The 16743-nt window shown below is 45.4% G+C and overlaps 1 protein-coding gene across 4 annotated transcripts in view; it reads left to right on the top strand.

Annotated features, from left to right (window-relative positions):
• Positions 1-16743, top strand: part of IBTK (inhibitor of Bruton tyrosine kinase) — a 700505-nt gene that overhangs the window by 338557 nt on the left and 345205 nt on the right. For all 4 annotated transcript variants that reach the window (XM_085611015.1, XM_085611017.1, XM_085611016.1 and 1 more), the window contains one exon: positions 13606-14220. In XM_085611015.1, the coding sequence (XP_085467141.1) occupies positions 13606-14220 (615 nt within the window). The remainder of the gene's footprint in view (positions 1-13605; positions 14221-16743) is intronic.

The raw sequence follows: 16743 nt of genomic DNA, 5'->3' as shown, positions 1-16743 counted from the left end.
AAACAGTGACGAATACACATTTCATAAGTGATCCCAGTGAACAAAGTTTTTCCATTGGTATCTGCGTCTGGCAGGCAGGAAGAAGGAAAGCTATTGAGCAGCAGTTAGTAGTATAATAGCATTGTGTTTCCCTGTTGAAAGTAAAGTAAGATATTGAGAACATAGGTCCTCAAACTGGGAGTCTTATTTTGGGGGTGATATATCGCAGTGTGTGTAATGCTATAATTAGGCAATAGAGCTCACCTAATTGGTACATATTTAAATGTCTCACAATATCAGTCACTTTAAAGCATCTTCAACATGCCAAACTTGACCACATGAGGGAAAATGTTGGATTTTGTGGGAGCAGATTTACTATACTTTGAGGGATTATAATTAACTACTCCCACAAAATTATATATCACTTCAAAATTAAAAAATATAAATAACTTTAGAAGAATTAATTTTAATTAGCCGAAAAAGCCCTTGAAACATGATGATAAAAATCATAAATTAATAAATGTAAACTATATAATTAAAAAAATTTAAATATCAATTATATCTATTTAAAAAACTGAAAACTGAAATGTACATTTAAAACAGTGTTACAAATGCTCTAATTATTTTCAAACAGTTTTAAGTTGCAATTAAAAAACATATTGCAACAACATTGTTATTTAAAAATAAAAAAGGAATAAATAAAAGATATTAAATAATGTAGATATGGTATGATAAACACATTAATACTAATATGCATGTGGGTATCTTGTAGCTGAATAATTGATGTTTATTGTTACCCAAATCAATTGTGCTTATTTGATCAATCTTGATAAGATGAAAGACTGAGCGAAAACACAAGAATTCAAACATGTGAGTAGGAGGTCAAACATAGATCGTCAAGTGGAAACATTAGTTTACTAAGCCACCAGACTAATATTTGTTTGGGGTCTTCAACATATCTATCGTCGCAGACATCGCTTTGGAGACTTGAATATGACTATCATCATGCACTATCACTCTGGGGACTTAAACATGGCTATAAACACATCCTATCTCTCGGGGCACTTGGGCATGACTATAAAAACACACCATCTCTGTGCGACTTGGGTAACATAATAATCACACATTATATCATTGGGGACCTGAGCATACCTATAAACACACACTATCTCTGTGGGGACCTGGACCTTCCTGCACACTATCTCTGTGGGGACTTGGCCATCAATATAATCACACACTATATCTGTGGGGACCTTGGCGTCCCTATAATCACACACTATCTCTGTGGGGACCATGGCATCCCTATAATCACACACTGTCTCTGTGGGGACATGGGCATTCCTATAAACAAACACTGTCTCTGTGGTGACATGGGCATCCCTATAATCACACACTATCTCTGTGGGAACCTGGGCATCCCAGTAATCACACACAGTTCTGTGGTGACCTAGGCATCTATGTGATCACAAACTATCTCTGTGGGGACCTGGGCATCATTATAATCAATCACACACTATCACTGTGGGGGCTTAAAAACACTAATCATACACAGTCTTTATGGGGACTCGAACATGACAAAAAAGATGCACTATCTCATTGGGTACCTGGGTAACACTATAATAATACACCATTAATCTGAGGACCTGGATAGATAATCACCCACAATCTCTGTGGAGACATGAACATGACTTTAATCACACACTATTCGTTGGAGCCTTGAACATAATTATAATCACGCACTATTTGTGAGGACACGGCCATCTTCTGATCACACACTAGCTCTATCAGTTCTTGGCCTGTCTATTCTCACACATTATCTCTGTGCGACCTGGGCATCAATATAATCAAACACAATCTATCTGAAAGAAACACGTTAGTTAGATTCCTCACCTTAGAATATCCCCAGGCGTCAGACTGGATCCGGAAGATTTTTCGTCAGCAATACCCCTTGCGCGTCGCTAGGCGTCGTCTGCGGCTCCGCGTCCGTCGTCGGCGTCGTGCGCCGGAATGACGTCGTCGGAGTACTTAGACGCCGCCCTCGCGCGCTGACGTCAGTTCTTCTTTTTTCCGCGCCAGTAAGCGCAGATCCGGGAGAGCTACCCCTTTAGTCACTTTTTGACTAACTTTTTCGATCCTTTTTGATCTTGTCTCGACTCCGGTGCCGGTAGGATGCCTGGTTTTAAAGCCTGTACTGACTGTAGCCGCTTGATGTCGTTTACGGACCATCACCGCTGGTGCCTCTACTGCTTGGGCCTCGACCACGACGCGGCGTCGTGTTCGGACTGCAAGGCCCTGACCTCGAAGGCTAGACGGGAGCGGTCCCGTAAGCTTCTCGAGATTCGCCACTCGGCTCCACGCCCCTCTCGATCCCGGTCCAAGGATCGGTCGCGGAGCCGCAGCCGACGTCATCATCGGTCGTCGGGATCCAAGTCTTCGGGTAAGTCGAAACACTCCAAGAAGTCCAAGAGGCGACACCGCTCTTCGGACTCCCCTCGCCGGTCGCGCGACTCGGCCGAGGGTCAGGGTGGTTCCACCCCCGCGGCTCCGGCGGAGCCGCAGGCGCCGCGCAAGTCCCCATACCCACCGGTCCCTGGGACTGACGCGACGCCGGCGGAAGTCAGTGCCTTCCTCTCGGCCATGAGGAACCTGGCTCCGCCGTCGACGCCCGCTGGCGCGCCTTCGGGCCCCGCGGACCCGACTGGGCAACCTTGCCTGCCGGCGGCTCCGGCACCGTCGACGGCTCCGGCCTCGACGCCTCAAGTGCCCGAGGGACCCGTTCCCGAGTCCCCGCCGACGCCGGTCGACCTCATAACGCCTCCTCCGCCGGCGTCGACACCGGTACCACCTCCGACGCCGACTCCGCTAGACGTCGAGCCCCGGTTCAGCCCCGGTCCGGCGCCGGCGCCGATACGGCGTCGATGGACGCCGCGTTCGGCGCTGCTGGAGACACATTTTGTCTATCGCCCGGCTCCGATCCTTCCTCCTGCATACCAGGGATCGGATGATGGGGGCGACTGGGAGGGATCCGAGGATCCTATGGCCGCTCAGGCTCAACTGTCACAGGACTGGGCAGATGAACTGGGGGAGGCCAGTGGTCTGGATACCTCTCTGGACACTGGATTCATCTCTCCTCCGACTGTGACTTCGGAGGAGGGTGCTGCTTTCTCTGTGGTGCTGCGCAAGGCGGCCGCAGCCCTTGGGCTCGAGCTACCTGCCGTGGCTGTGAGGACTAACGTCCTCACTGAGGTGCTTCAGTCTGCAGCAAGCTCCACTGAGCCTCTGCTGCCATTCAATGAGGCCCTCACTGACGTTCTGCAGGGCACCTGGTCCAAGCCCTCCACATTTCTTCTGTGGATAGGAACGTCGCCAGGCGCCACCGCCCTGCTCCGGGCGACCCCAGTTTTCTGTCCCAACACCCTACCCCCGAGAGCCTGGTTATCCAGGCCTCTACCTCCCAATCCTCCTTCCCGACCGCTCCGCCGGACCGGGATTCCAAGAGGCTGGAACAGTTCGGCAAGAAGCTGTTCTCCTCCCTTAACTTGGGTCTGCGGTCTTTGAACACCGCCTGCCTCTTGGACCGTTATTCCCACTCTCTGTGGGATACGGTGGAGGACGTGCTGCCCCTGTGTCCGGAGGAGGTCCAGACACGACTTACCCAGGCTCTGGCCGATGGGAGGGATGCAGCGCGACATGCTATCCGATGTGGGCTTGACACTACGGACTCGCTGGGTAGGGCGATTTCTACCTCAGTGGCGCTTAGACGTCACGCCTGGCTGCGGTCCACGTCCTTTTCGGGCGATGTCCAGAGCACCCTCATGGACATGCCCTTTGATGGCACTCGCCTTTTCGGCGAGAAAACGGACAGTGCGCTGAATCGCTTTAAGGACTCCCGGGCTACGGCCAAGTCCTTGGGCCTCTCAGCACCGCGGTCGCAAACTTCCGCCTTTCGCCCCTTTCGTGGCCAAGGAAGGGGTGCCTCCTCACGTGCGCCTAGCCACCAGCCGCAGAACCAACCTGCGCGCGGTCGCGGACGTGGTTTCCGCCGAGGTGGTTCTGGAGGACGACGCGGTCAGCCCACATCCACCCCCGCAGCATCCGCCTCAAAGCCTTCCTAGTCCGAGCTTTCAGGCCCATTCCACGCCAGTGGGCGGCAGAGTTCGCCATCACCTGCTCCACTGGCGGTCCATCACATCGGACAGGTGGGTGCTGCAAATCGTCCGAAGAGGCTACTCCCTCCCCTTCGAGACGACCCCTCCAGCCATGCCACCGCAGCACCACCGTATCTCGGGGGATCATTTGAATCTTCTCCACGAGGAAGTTTCGGCCCTCTTGGCCAAGGGGGCCGTCGAGCGCGTTCCGAGCCCAGAAGTAGGTCGTGGTTGTTATTCCCACTACTTTCTGGTTCCCAAGAAGGGCAAAGGGGGCCTACGCCCTATCTTGGACCTCCGGAACGTCAATGCCTTCCTCCGGAAGGAAAGGTTCAAGATGTTAACTTTGGCTCAGGTTCTAGCTGCCCTAGACCCTGGAGACTGGATGGTAGCGTTGGACTTGCAGGACGCATATTTCCACATCCCCGTCCTGCCGGCCCACCGGCGTTACCTGCGGTTCACGGTGGGCCAAGAGCACTTTCAGTTTACCGTGCTCCCCTTCGGCCTCACCAGTGCCCCTCGGGTGTTCACAAAAGTGATGGCGGTGGTCGCAGCTCATCTGTGCAGATCAGGGGTTCCAGTCTTCCCCTATCTCGACGACTGGTTGTTGAAGGCGGGCTCGCCCCAGACGGTCGTCTCCCACCTCCAGACTACGGCGGATCTCCTGCATTTGCTGGGATTTTCCATCAACGTGCCGAAGTCACACTTGAGTCCCTCTCAGAAGCTCCTCTTCATCGGAGCGGTTCTCGATTCGGCGCAGTTCCGGGTCTATCCGCCGGAACAGCGGGTCCGGGATATTCAGGCCCTGATTCCCATCTTTCGGCTTCTATCCTGGGTTTCGGTCAGGCTAGTGTTGCGGCTTCTGGGGCTGATGGCCTCCTGCATCCTACTAGTGCATCACGCCAGGCGGCGCATGCAGGCTCTGCAGTGTGACCTGAAGTTTCAGTGGGCCCAGCATCACGGCAACCTGTCCGACCATGTCTTGATCTCGGAGGGCACTGCACGGCAGTTGCAGTGGTGGCTCACGGACCGCGATTGGTTCAAGGGCAAGAGCCTCTCACTTCCCCAACCGGAGCATGTCGTAGTGACGGATGCGTCCCTCCTAGGATGGGGTGGCCATATGGGAGAGGCTGAGATCAGAGGCCTCTGGTCTCCGGCGGAGTCTCGTCTCCACATCAACCTGTTGGAGTTGAGAGCGATCCGACTTGCACTGAAAGCCTTCCTTCCCTCTGTCAGGGGAAGTGTCGTGCAGGTGTTCACAGACAACACCACCGCCATGTGGTATTGCAACAAACCGGGCGGGGTGGGGTCGTGGACCCTTTGTCAGGAGGCTCTGCGCCTCTGGACGTGGCTGGAACACCAGGGCGTCACCCTAGTGGTTCAACATCTGGCGGGCTCTCTGAACGCCAGAGCAGACGAACTCAGCCGCCGGTGCATGATGGATCACGAATGGCGTCTGAACTCCGAAGTGGCGCAAGGTCTCTTTCAGCAGTGGGGAGAGCCTTGGTTAGATCTATTCGCCACCGAAGAGAACGCGCAATGTCAGCAGTTCTGCGCGTTGGAATTTCCAAGGCGGCACTCGCTCGGCGACGCTTTTCACCACGAGTGGAATTGCGGTCTGTTGTACGCCTTTCCGCCTATACCACTTCTGCCCAGAGTGCTGAAGAAGATCAGGCACGACCGGGCCCAAGTCATCTTGGTGGCTCCGGATTGGGCACGAAGGTACTGGTATCCTGAGCTACTCAGTATGTTGACCGATCCTCCGATACGTCTGCCCCTTCGGGAGGATCTTCTGTCGCAGCAGCAGGGGACGGTCCTCCACCCGAACCTGTCCAGCCTCCACCTCCATGCGTGGAGATTGAGCGGCGGCAGTTGATGCCATTTGACTTGCCTCCTGAAGTCTGTGATATCATTCTGGCAGCCAGGCGTCCCTCCACAAAGACGGTATACGCCTGCCGGTTTAACAAATTTGTGGCATGGTGCACAGCAAAGGCTGTGGATCCCCTTTCCGCCCCTCTTTCTGAGGTTCTACTGTTTCTTCTTTCTTTGGCCCGGCAGGGCTCTGCCCTGGGCACCTTGAAAGGTTATCTTGCTGCCATCTCTGCCTTCTTGCGGCTTCCTGATCAGCCTTCTCTTTTCAAGTCCCCTGTAGTTACACGCTTTCTAAAAGGCATTACTCACACGTTCCCTCCTGTCCCTTTTGTAATGCCTCAGTGGGACTTGAATCTTGTTCTCACATTTCTAATGTGTGCTCCCTTTGAGCCTCTTCATAATTGTCCTCTTCGTCTGCTGACGCTTAAGACTGCTTTTCTGGTAGCCATCACCTCGGCTAGACGGGTGAGTGAGCTCCAGGCTTTATCATCAAAGCCTCCTTTTCTCTCTGTTCATCCGGACAAGGTTGTCCTTCGGCCTCGTCCCTCCTTTCTTCCGAAAGTGGTGACTCCATTTCATCTTGGGCAGTCTGTCACCTTGCCCACCTTCTTTCCGCCTCCGCATCCTTCCAAAGAGGAAGAGAGGCTCCACCGTCTGGACCCAAAACGTGCGCTCTCCTTTTATCTGGACCGCACAAAGCAGTTCCGGGTGGACGACCAACTTTTCGTTGGATACGTGGGTGCTAAGAAGGGGAAAGCTGTGCACAAACGGACCATCTCTCGGTGGGTCGTTTTGTGCATCAAAATTTGTAATTCCTTGGCAAAAAAGGACCCTCCTGTTGGGCTGCGCGCCCATTCTACTCGGGCCACAGCGGCTTCTACTGCTTTGGGACGGGGTGTCCCTTTGCAGGACATCTGTCAGGCGGCGACGTGGGCTTCGCTACACACATTTGCCAGGCATTATTGCCTTGACAGCCAAGTCCGGAGGGATGGCTTCTTTGGCCGTTCTGTCCTCCAGGACTTTCTGGTGTGATCTTGGTTCGCAGACCCACCACCGGGGATGGTATTGCTTGGATGAACAAGTTACTTACCTTCGGTAACGATGTATCTGTAAGAAACATTAGTTAGTTAGATTCCTCACCGACCCACCCATCCTCCCCGTTCTGCGAACTGACATCTAGGGTTAAGGTTATCCTTTTCAGGCCCCTAGATTTTATTTTTGGCACCAGTGTCGGTCTTTGCATGGCTCCGCGTTCCTGGCGCGGTAAGCTATGTACAAGAACTGACGTCAGCACGCGAGGGCGGTGTCTAAGTACTCCGACGTCATTCTGGCGCACGACGCCGACGACGGACGCGCAGCCGCAGACGACGCCTAGCGACGCGCAAGGGGTATTGCTGACGAAAAATCTTCCGGATCCAGTCTGACGCCTAGGGATATTCTAAGGTGAGGAATCTAACTAACTAATGTTTCTTACAGATACATCGTTACCAAAGGTAAGTAACTTGTTCTTCTGGTGACTTGAACATGGCTATTATCATGCACTATCTCTACAAAGACTTCAATATGTCTATCATAAAAGATTCTCCATACAAGGGCTTGAATTTCACACCATTTCTCTACAGGTCTATAATCACTAATTCTATGAGGATATTACATCCCTATAATCCACACTATCTCTGTGGGGACCTGCGCATCACTATATTCACACAATATCTCTACAGGACCTGAGCATCACTATAATGACACACTATCTGTGCAGAGATCTGGCCATCACAATAAAAACATAGCATCTCTGCAGCAACCTGAGCTTGACTATTATAATACAGTGTCTCTACAAGGACTTGAACATGACTAGCATAACACTCTCTATGTAAGGTCTTGAACCTGCCCTTGATTACACACCATCTCTGTGGGTATTTGAACAATCACATGCTACCTCTATGGGTACTTGATCATGAATATAACCCCACACTTTCTTTAGTGGGACTTGAGAGTAATTTAAATTAAAAGCTATATTTGTGCGGACTTAGCATAATAACACACTATTTCTACGTGAAATTTTATATAAATATCATTATAAACTATTTCTTTGGGGACTTGGACTTGACTACAATCAAACAATTTATCTGTGGGGAACTTTTCATGTCTTTAATCAGACACTTTCTCTTGGAGGAGTTAAGCATGAATTGAATCACACGCTTTGTGTCGCAACCTGAGCAACAGTATAATGACATACTAACACACATGACTTCAACATAACTATCATCACACACTATCTCTGCGAAGACTTGAGCATAAATATAATCAGGCACTATGTCTATGGGGACAGGAGAGTGAGTGTAATTATTGCTATCTGTGTAGGGACTTGGTTATCAATATAATCATACACTATCTCTGTGGGATTTTGGCATCAATATAATCACACCCTATCTCTGTGGGGACCTGGGTATCAATATAATAACACACTATTTCTGTGGGGACCTGGCCATCAATATAATCACACACGATCTGTGTGGGGACCTGGGCATCCATATAATAACGCATTATCTCTGTGGAGACTTGGGCATCAATATAATCACACACTATCTCTGTGGGGACCTGACTATCAATATAATAACACACTAGCTCTGTGGGGACTTGAACATGACTATCATCACACACACTGTGAGCTCTAGAACATTATTATAATCATATGCCATATATTTTGGAACTGTTATTGCACAGTCATATGAAGAAAATGCCTAGTGGTGAAGGTAATAAAAAAACAGGTAATCCCAGCTTGGCTTTTCCATTTGATCACCCTTTAGGATCTTTGGGATCTAAATTAATTTAACTATAAGTTGTTTTCTTATTTATTAAAGTGTGCTAGCACTCAGATATAGGCTAAATGTACAGTTCATATGCTATTGTTTTCCCCTTAAAAAAAGCATTATCATTCAAATCCCATTTATGTTTGTCCCTAGGACACATGGCATTGTTCCTATATGACTAAACTATCATGTAATTTAGGTATAGTACTGACAAATAGCATTTAGCAAATTGTTAATGACTGTATTCTATCACAAATGAAAAGTTTACAGCAAGTCCAAACAAGGATAGTAACACGTGTTGAAGTCCCCATAAGGATAGTTCTGTGCGCGTGATGAAATGAAGCTATATTTGTATATTTGAAGCAGGATCCTGTATCTTGATTGTTTTCTTAATAATTGTCTGTAATGATTGTGATTTAAAACCATTGGGAAAGGTTAGTTCCCACAAGGCAGATATACACACATAGTCCCCACAGGTTGGTAACACGTGTATGCGTGTGTGTGTGTATATATAATATTTTAGAGATGTGTATATATATACACATGGATATATTTGTAGATGCATATTACCACTCACTAGTAAATGCCGAATGACTTAACATTATTAACTCTGAGGAACTATGTTTTCAGTGGATGTACATGTGCAATAGCAAAAAGCGTGTATTTGAATAGATCACTGGTTGTAGGTTAACTGAAAGTTCCTCTAGAAATTTAACCAGCCCGGGAAATCATTAACAAAGCTATATAGTTCTGCTATAAACGCCTCTTCTCTAAATATGGGGGGGACGGACGGGGGGGACAGTATTACTTTCCAGTTTCCCATTATATCGCTCTTTACTTAATTTCCACAACGGCTACAGTTTTTCACAGTAAAGAGTAATGGCAGCTATTTCATTGATAACATGAGAGAGAGAGAGAGAGAGATACAGAGAGATACAGAGAGATACAGAGAGATACTGTCGAAACGCGATGCAACTGAGGAATAAAGTTTTTTGCACGAGCAGGATATCATTTTGAGTGTGTGCTTCACTGAACTTTTCTTGGATAATTTTGTCCGGCTGTGGCTCCGCCGGCCTTGCGCACCACCTGACGACGGGTTCGATCCCAGAAGGAAACCTCTCTCTGGTGATGTATATCTGTTTCGCCCCCCCAGTTTGCATGCCTACACAAGGGCTGGTGGAAGGAACAGGTGCCCCGCAATGACCATAGAGTGGCTTGAGAGGCACATGTGGTAACATGGATATGCTTAATAGATTATCTGTTCTGTGAGGAGGCTCTAGTGACCGCACCTGTCACTAGAGCCTCTTCACATTTTTTTAATGAAATCAAAAACAGTTTAAACTTACACTCTGCAAGTGAAATCGGCAAGACTCCAGTAAAATATTTAGATTCTTAAGAATTCATAAGCGACAATAGACTAGAATCTCGATTGTTCAGGAATGACACCACAGGCATTACAATATTACATGCCTAAAGTTTTCACCCCATCATCTGCAGGCCAGCATACCATATGGCGAGACTCTCCGCGCAAAGAGAAATTGTAGTATAAAGGCTGATGCGTTAAAATGCCAAGATGATATGTTATCTAGAGTCAGTGAAAGAGACTATGAAGTGTTCTCTCTTCAGCAACTTGTATAGTCATTCAATAAGATGAGGAGTCTTCAATCCTTGAATGTGTTAATTGCAGTAAACAGGAAACAGATGCACACAGGTATAGAGGGCTCAAGGTGGTGGCTCCAACTGACTGTAGAGCAGTTCCAATACATTGCCCTAACATTCCATAGCAATTAGTACACAGACTATTCTGACCAGCACAAAGTAACATTCTAAATTATACATGTAGTCGTAACCAAGTGTTTGTCACTGTATGAACATTGTGTACAGTTACTAACCAATAATTCTACATTTCGATCTACAAAAGGCCACCAAAAATCATTGCGTATTTTGCGTTTGGTAGCAGTCATACCTAAATGACCTGAATGCGCAGTTTCTAGGATTCTCTGCCGGAAGCAAAATGGAGGAATTAATTTACCCTCTCTGACTAAGATCTTGCCTTCAAGAGATAATTCATCTGTGATCTTACAGAATGGTTGTAATTCAGAATCAACCGACCTTTCCTTACGCCATCCTTTTACAACAAAATCCAGCACAAGGTAACATTCTAAATTATACATGTAAAGAAAGTGCACTGAAATATAATGCATAGACACCACAGGCTACAACAGTGAGCTATTCACACATACACAAGCTGCAGTTAATAGAAAAGAAAAGGAAGCAATTCTATTAGATAAGAAAACCAAAAGCATGGCGGAGGTGTAATTAGATAAATCACTCCCTATAGCAATCAGGACAAAGCACTGAGATCCCTAATTTGGAAACATGGGCACATTATTAAATCAGTCCCAGTACTTGATCCTGAAATTCCACAAAGCATCCTCATAACATATTGCAGAGCTTACTCGATGCAAGACTCTCTTGTCAGGAACAGTACAGGAGTGTCAAGTCAAAAAATCTGGCTGAGTCCCAGTAATGGGTTCCGTAGGTGCACTAAGTGTAGAGCTTGCCAAATTGGGGTAAACATCACTGAATACTTAATTCCCTTCCATGATAGACCTTATCAGATTAAGGCTGTATACAACTGCAAGACTGAATTTGCTTTGAGTTTCTTGATGTACAGGTGTCCCCCTAAGATACGTTGATATTACTACACTCCATGTCCACAAACGGGTCTTATAACACATTAGAGCTATACAAAATATGGACCACATATATCCCGTGGCTAGGCATTTTCCTGAAGTGCTCATTCGTGATTCAATTGAGTTATTTCCTCATAAATGCAATCCAAAGCAACAAGAGGAGTGGCGATTTTTTGTAAGCATTGAGAGAACTTGAAATGAAATGTCCTAAATCTCGATTCCAAAACATCAAATTGCTTAAATATTGATGAATTATACACATTTGTAATTCAGTTGTTTGAGCGTAGTGTGCCCCATCTGTGAAAAATAGCCGATATCTTCACTACGTGACTATAATGATTTTTTATTTAGATATTAAGTATGCAGCTGCTAATCCTTCTCATCTTTATCTAGTTGTATTATTATTGTTTATCTAGTTATTTGTTTTAACATAGAATTTATGTACCGTACACATTGCATAAGACACTAATAATATGATGTTTAAAAATGCAACATATATGATGAGGTTTCCCATTTGGGCGCAGTTTTACACTTATTATGATCACGCTCTACAAATTACCAGAATGCAAGCTTTAATTAATTTAATGTGTAATGTGATATCACATAATCAAACGGTGATTAATTTCAAGTTTGTTGAAACCAAGAATTCGCACTGGTTGTTCAAATTTGAATTTATAATTTTGTGATAGCGTGATTATGTACTATTTATGTACAACAATGATTTTATTTTAAATGCAATGAAATGCTTAATGTACGAGCTCTTTGCGTTATGTTTTCTGAATCTATGATATCTCAATAGGTATTTAAAGCAAGGAAAACAGCGCCGCTATTGTACTGTGATCAAGGCCGCATGCGGGGCTGGCTCTAGGGCGGTGCGATCGGTGCCACCGCACCGGGCGCTGACTTAGTGTGGGGGCGTCATTTTTGCAAGTATATTATCATTTTAAGAGCACCTGCTGCTGCGTTCCTGGCCTCCAGCAATTTTCAGGCATCAATTAAAATGTCAAGATCAATCCGGAAGTTTTGACTTATCTTAAGGTAGTGCAGAGCGTTAAAATGCCTGCTGCTAAGAACGTGTACCACGCAGCTAACAAACTGCATATTATGTAAATAGGTCAGTGGATTATTGCTTCTGTAAGAGAGCTCCTTTTGTTACTTGTCGTTTATTAGTCAAAATCCTAACATAGACCATTGAGCTATTAACTGTCATCAAAGAGCTGCATGCAAACTGCAAGGTATATGTTAGGGCTATATGTGTTTTTGCCCAGTCTTTCATTATCCTAATCTTGCCAAAAGGGTTCATTTGGGAAGAAAACTATTCTTATGAATAAAGAGAACCCCTAACAATGATGTTACGTTTTATATTCTGAATTTGTGCTTTAAAGAATAAGGACTCTTAAGCTCTATTGCCTACCAGTATCGATGACATTTCTCACCTACGTTACCCCTTGTAGTCCTGTCTGATGAAACATTTCCTATACAGTGATTTACACACACCTGATTGTCTCAGTGCAATGTGTGTGTGATGTCAAGTGCTCGGACACCTTGCCCTCGTATGAGTGGTGCTATAAAACTAAATTAATCTGAGAGACAGTGGATATGGAGTCTGGGGGGGGCACTGTTAAAGGGTGCTAGTGAGGGAATCTGAGGCAGAGGTGGTCATGGGGGGGTGGGGTGCCAACAAATATTGTCGCACAGGGCGCCAACAGCAGAGACGCGTTATGGCAAGAAATGGCCTCTGATTAAATGAAATTTGAGCAGTATCTTTGTGTCTGCATCCAGTCCTTCGTTAGGAGAACGTGGGTAGAGAATTGGCTCTGGTGTGTGTGTGTATGCTTTTTGTTAGTACTTGGTTTGGAAAATAGGAGGTTAGCAAGAAAGCTAAAGCTATCTCTAGACTACCAATAGCTAGACTACCTAAAAAAAGGATTACAGTGGAAGTTAAAATGCAAGATTATGAAAAACTTTGTTATTCTTGTAATTTTACATACATACGAATTATAATAAAACTGGCTTCTATTTCATTCCAGCATATAGTTGTGAAAACATGTAATTTCCAGTTTTGTGTAACTTTGTTTTTTCTTACTTTTTCTCCTTTAGCCTTATCGAAATCCCAACTGTCTCTCCATCAACGTTTGCAGAGGAGTTTGGTAATTTTTTCAATGAAATGGATGAAATGGACCGCATCCATGATGTTACATTTCAACTTGGTACCAGAATGTTCTCTGTTCACAAATATATCTTAGCAATGCGTTCTGATTTCTTCAGAAAGCTTTTCCTTCCTAATGAAAGCACTGACTATGAATATCAAACCTTGGATATTTATCAGAAGTCTGAAGACGCTGTTGGATGCGACCTTTTTGTGATGGAGAAAGTTAATCCTGAGCTGTTTACATACCTTTTGCAATACATCTATACAGATAGTTGCGACCTCCTAACCACAGGATACAAACCTAAAATTATACAAAGGGATAAAACAACTGAGCACCAAGATAGCCTTATTTCAGACCTGCAGAAAGTAAGTTTCCTTGAGGACTACCATGGAAAATCTGCATATGAAGTGTTTAGAAGTAACCAAATGCAGGCCGATAACGAAAGACAGAAGGGCAAGCACAAACCCACCAAAAAGGGAAAAGGAGTTATTGAAGATGCCAATCCAGTAAAAATGCTGCAAGGTATTGCAAAGAAATTTGGACTCGGTAGCTTAAATTCCAGGTATGTCACTTATTATTGTAATTGCATTTATATAACGCTTAGTACCTCTGACGAGGCGTCAAAGTGCTTTTTTCGACGAGTAGCACGCTAATCCGGAACCCATGAAGGATTATATACATGTGTATATTTAAATAGGCCAATCTGTCATTCCTAACCATCGTCTCAGGCACTTCAACATGTGGATTTATGTGAACAATGTTCAGGAGTAACAGCCATTTCACCCATTGCAAGATAACCCTGTTATTGCACTTTATTATTATAACTGCAAAGTGGTTTAGATGGTGTATACTTGACAGTTTTATTTTCCAGACTGGTACCTTTTGATTTGTTTTACAGATTTATGTGTCAATATAGTATTGTAGGTTTTATCTTTGCTGCCTAAATCTGTTGTAGATGTACATGGGCATACATCCACTATTTGACTATGAGCAATGTCTTGTTTCACTTTAATTGTGAAGTGGTCCGACAATGACTCCCAGTGAAGTCAACTTAGTCTTCAAACATCCACACACGTCATTAACTATACATTATTTTATTTTACTGCCTGGTTCGGAAGCCCCTTTTATATTGGGAGAAAATCAGAAACAAGAAGCACTGGATTTGAATATTAAGGACTGCATGACTAAGTACCAGGTTATAAAAAGAATGACCCCCAAATTTACATTTGATGACATTGTCGAATATTGACATGTTTAACACGATCACCACGACCCATTAAGTTACATACTTTGCATTCCCTGTTGTAAGAATTCCAGCAAGGGTGGGGTGCTGCTTTCAGGACTTTAGGGCGTAGGTGTGCGGCATGTTCATTGTGATATTCAGCAGTATTCCTGCTACCACACATGCCCCCTTTGCTGCGTTTATTTTTATTTCATTTTAAATAACTTTGGCAGCTTATCACTTCGCAAACCACTGATGTTTAAAAATGTGATGCTCCAAACCCTGTAACTATTTTGCACACCCTCTATGTGGAGAGGTGTGGCTCACTGGTTAGAGGCGGCAGACCCGTAAGCAGAGGACGGCCCGGGACCAGGGTTCGATTCCCGACGCGGCAGGGTCGTGGACCAGAGTCAGCGGGCTCGATAATTCTCGCCTCGGTGCCTACTCCAGTCAGGGACCACACTCGGCAACTCTGGGCATTAGCTTGCCTCATCTTCACAACGGCCCCCCCAGACCGCCGGGGATGCTTGGTCGCACCTTAGAGATACCCATTAGGGACCATCTCTCAGGTTGAGCCAGGATGGGTTCCCCAGCGGTCGAAGCGCGGAGATACTCCTCCGGGAGTTGATTCTAGCGCTATATAAACCCACAATTAATTAATTAATTAATTATCTAGTACCTTAATAAACTGCTTGCTGTTATTTATCTTTTTTCTACTCACATTTTCTCTGGAAAAGAAACAAAAAGTTACGGTTTTAATGGTTCTGGTTTAACCATTAATTGCTCTAGCACTGAGACCTCGGCAAGTACACGGATTGTCATGTACTTTCCATTTGTTCAGAATTCCTGACACACTCAATACAGTGGTTCTGCAGATCATTGCATTTGCCCAGACTGTCAGTTTCTCCCCCTCACTGGGTGCCCGGCTGGGTCCCATGTGAATACCTTTCCTACACTTTCACTTTCCTTGTGGTGTGACTCTGACAGTGATTCCTTCTTCTCAGATGTCCCTACATCACTAGGTCCTGAAGAGACCCCCTTATCGTTAAGGGGATCGAAACACCATCTACAAAACTCAAAGCAAACCATTCACCAGCCCTACTATTAAATTGGGAAGCTGTGTTCATTGTACATTACTTTTGATGGTCAACTTTACTATTGTTGGAAACCAATTTTCTATGTCGCAACATGTCACTATTTTTGTAGGTTCCTTGTTCACTGGGGACACCCTGCAATGTTTTTTGAATATGAATTTGGTGTTGTATGTATAAATAACTGTTGAAATTACTAAACATTCAGTAGTATATGGTTTCTTCTTCTCTTTTGGACATCGACCTAACCCTTTTTCAAAGCCATTGTGCCTACTTCCATTGTTATTAATTACATTGTCCACAGAAACCACTGTTTCTGTTTATATAATACTTACTCTGGTTCCTTGTGAGTAGGGTCTCCCTTGTTTTTTACATGAAGATTGTAGCCCACAGCAATGCTTTTTATATGGTTTAATTGCACAAAATGTACTTGAATGACCTGGATAGCAGAAATAATTTTTCATGTGCCGCAAAAAAGTAACTAAATCAATGCTCTTTTTGCCTGAGAAGAAGCAGTAATATAAATGTGTCAAGTTAGTCTTAGGTAATTAATACAGTAATGCTTTTTTTCCCCACTCATTTGTGAGTGAAAATTATTATAATAATGCCCATGTTCAAAAATTAGTATCAACATTGTTAATACCTGGGGATTTCAGGCCAAGACCTAAATCCATTCTGGTTCCGAACCTGATTCGAAAATGCTGTCCTTGAGCCAGGTTCCGTTGGCCTTGAAACTGGTAGATTTGTTGCTGTCTGTCGATATCCAGTCCGC

Source organism: Triturus cristatus, chromosome 6 (genome assembly GCF_964204655.1).
Source record: "Triturus cristatus chromosome 6, aTriCri1.1, whole genome shotgun sequence".
In the NCBI taxonomy this organism is placed as follows: Eukaryota; Metazoa; Chordata; class Amphibia; order Caudata; family Salamandridae; genus Triturus; species Triturus cristatus.
Note: the sequence above shows the minus strand (reverse complement) of the source record. Positions and strands in the feature narration are given on the sequence as shown.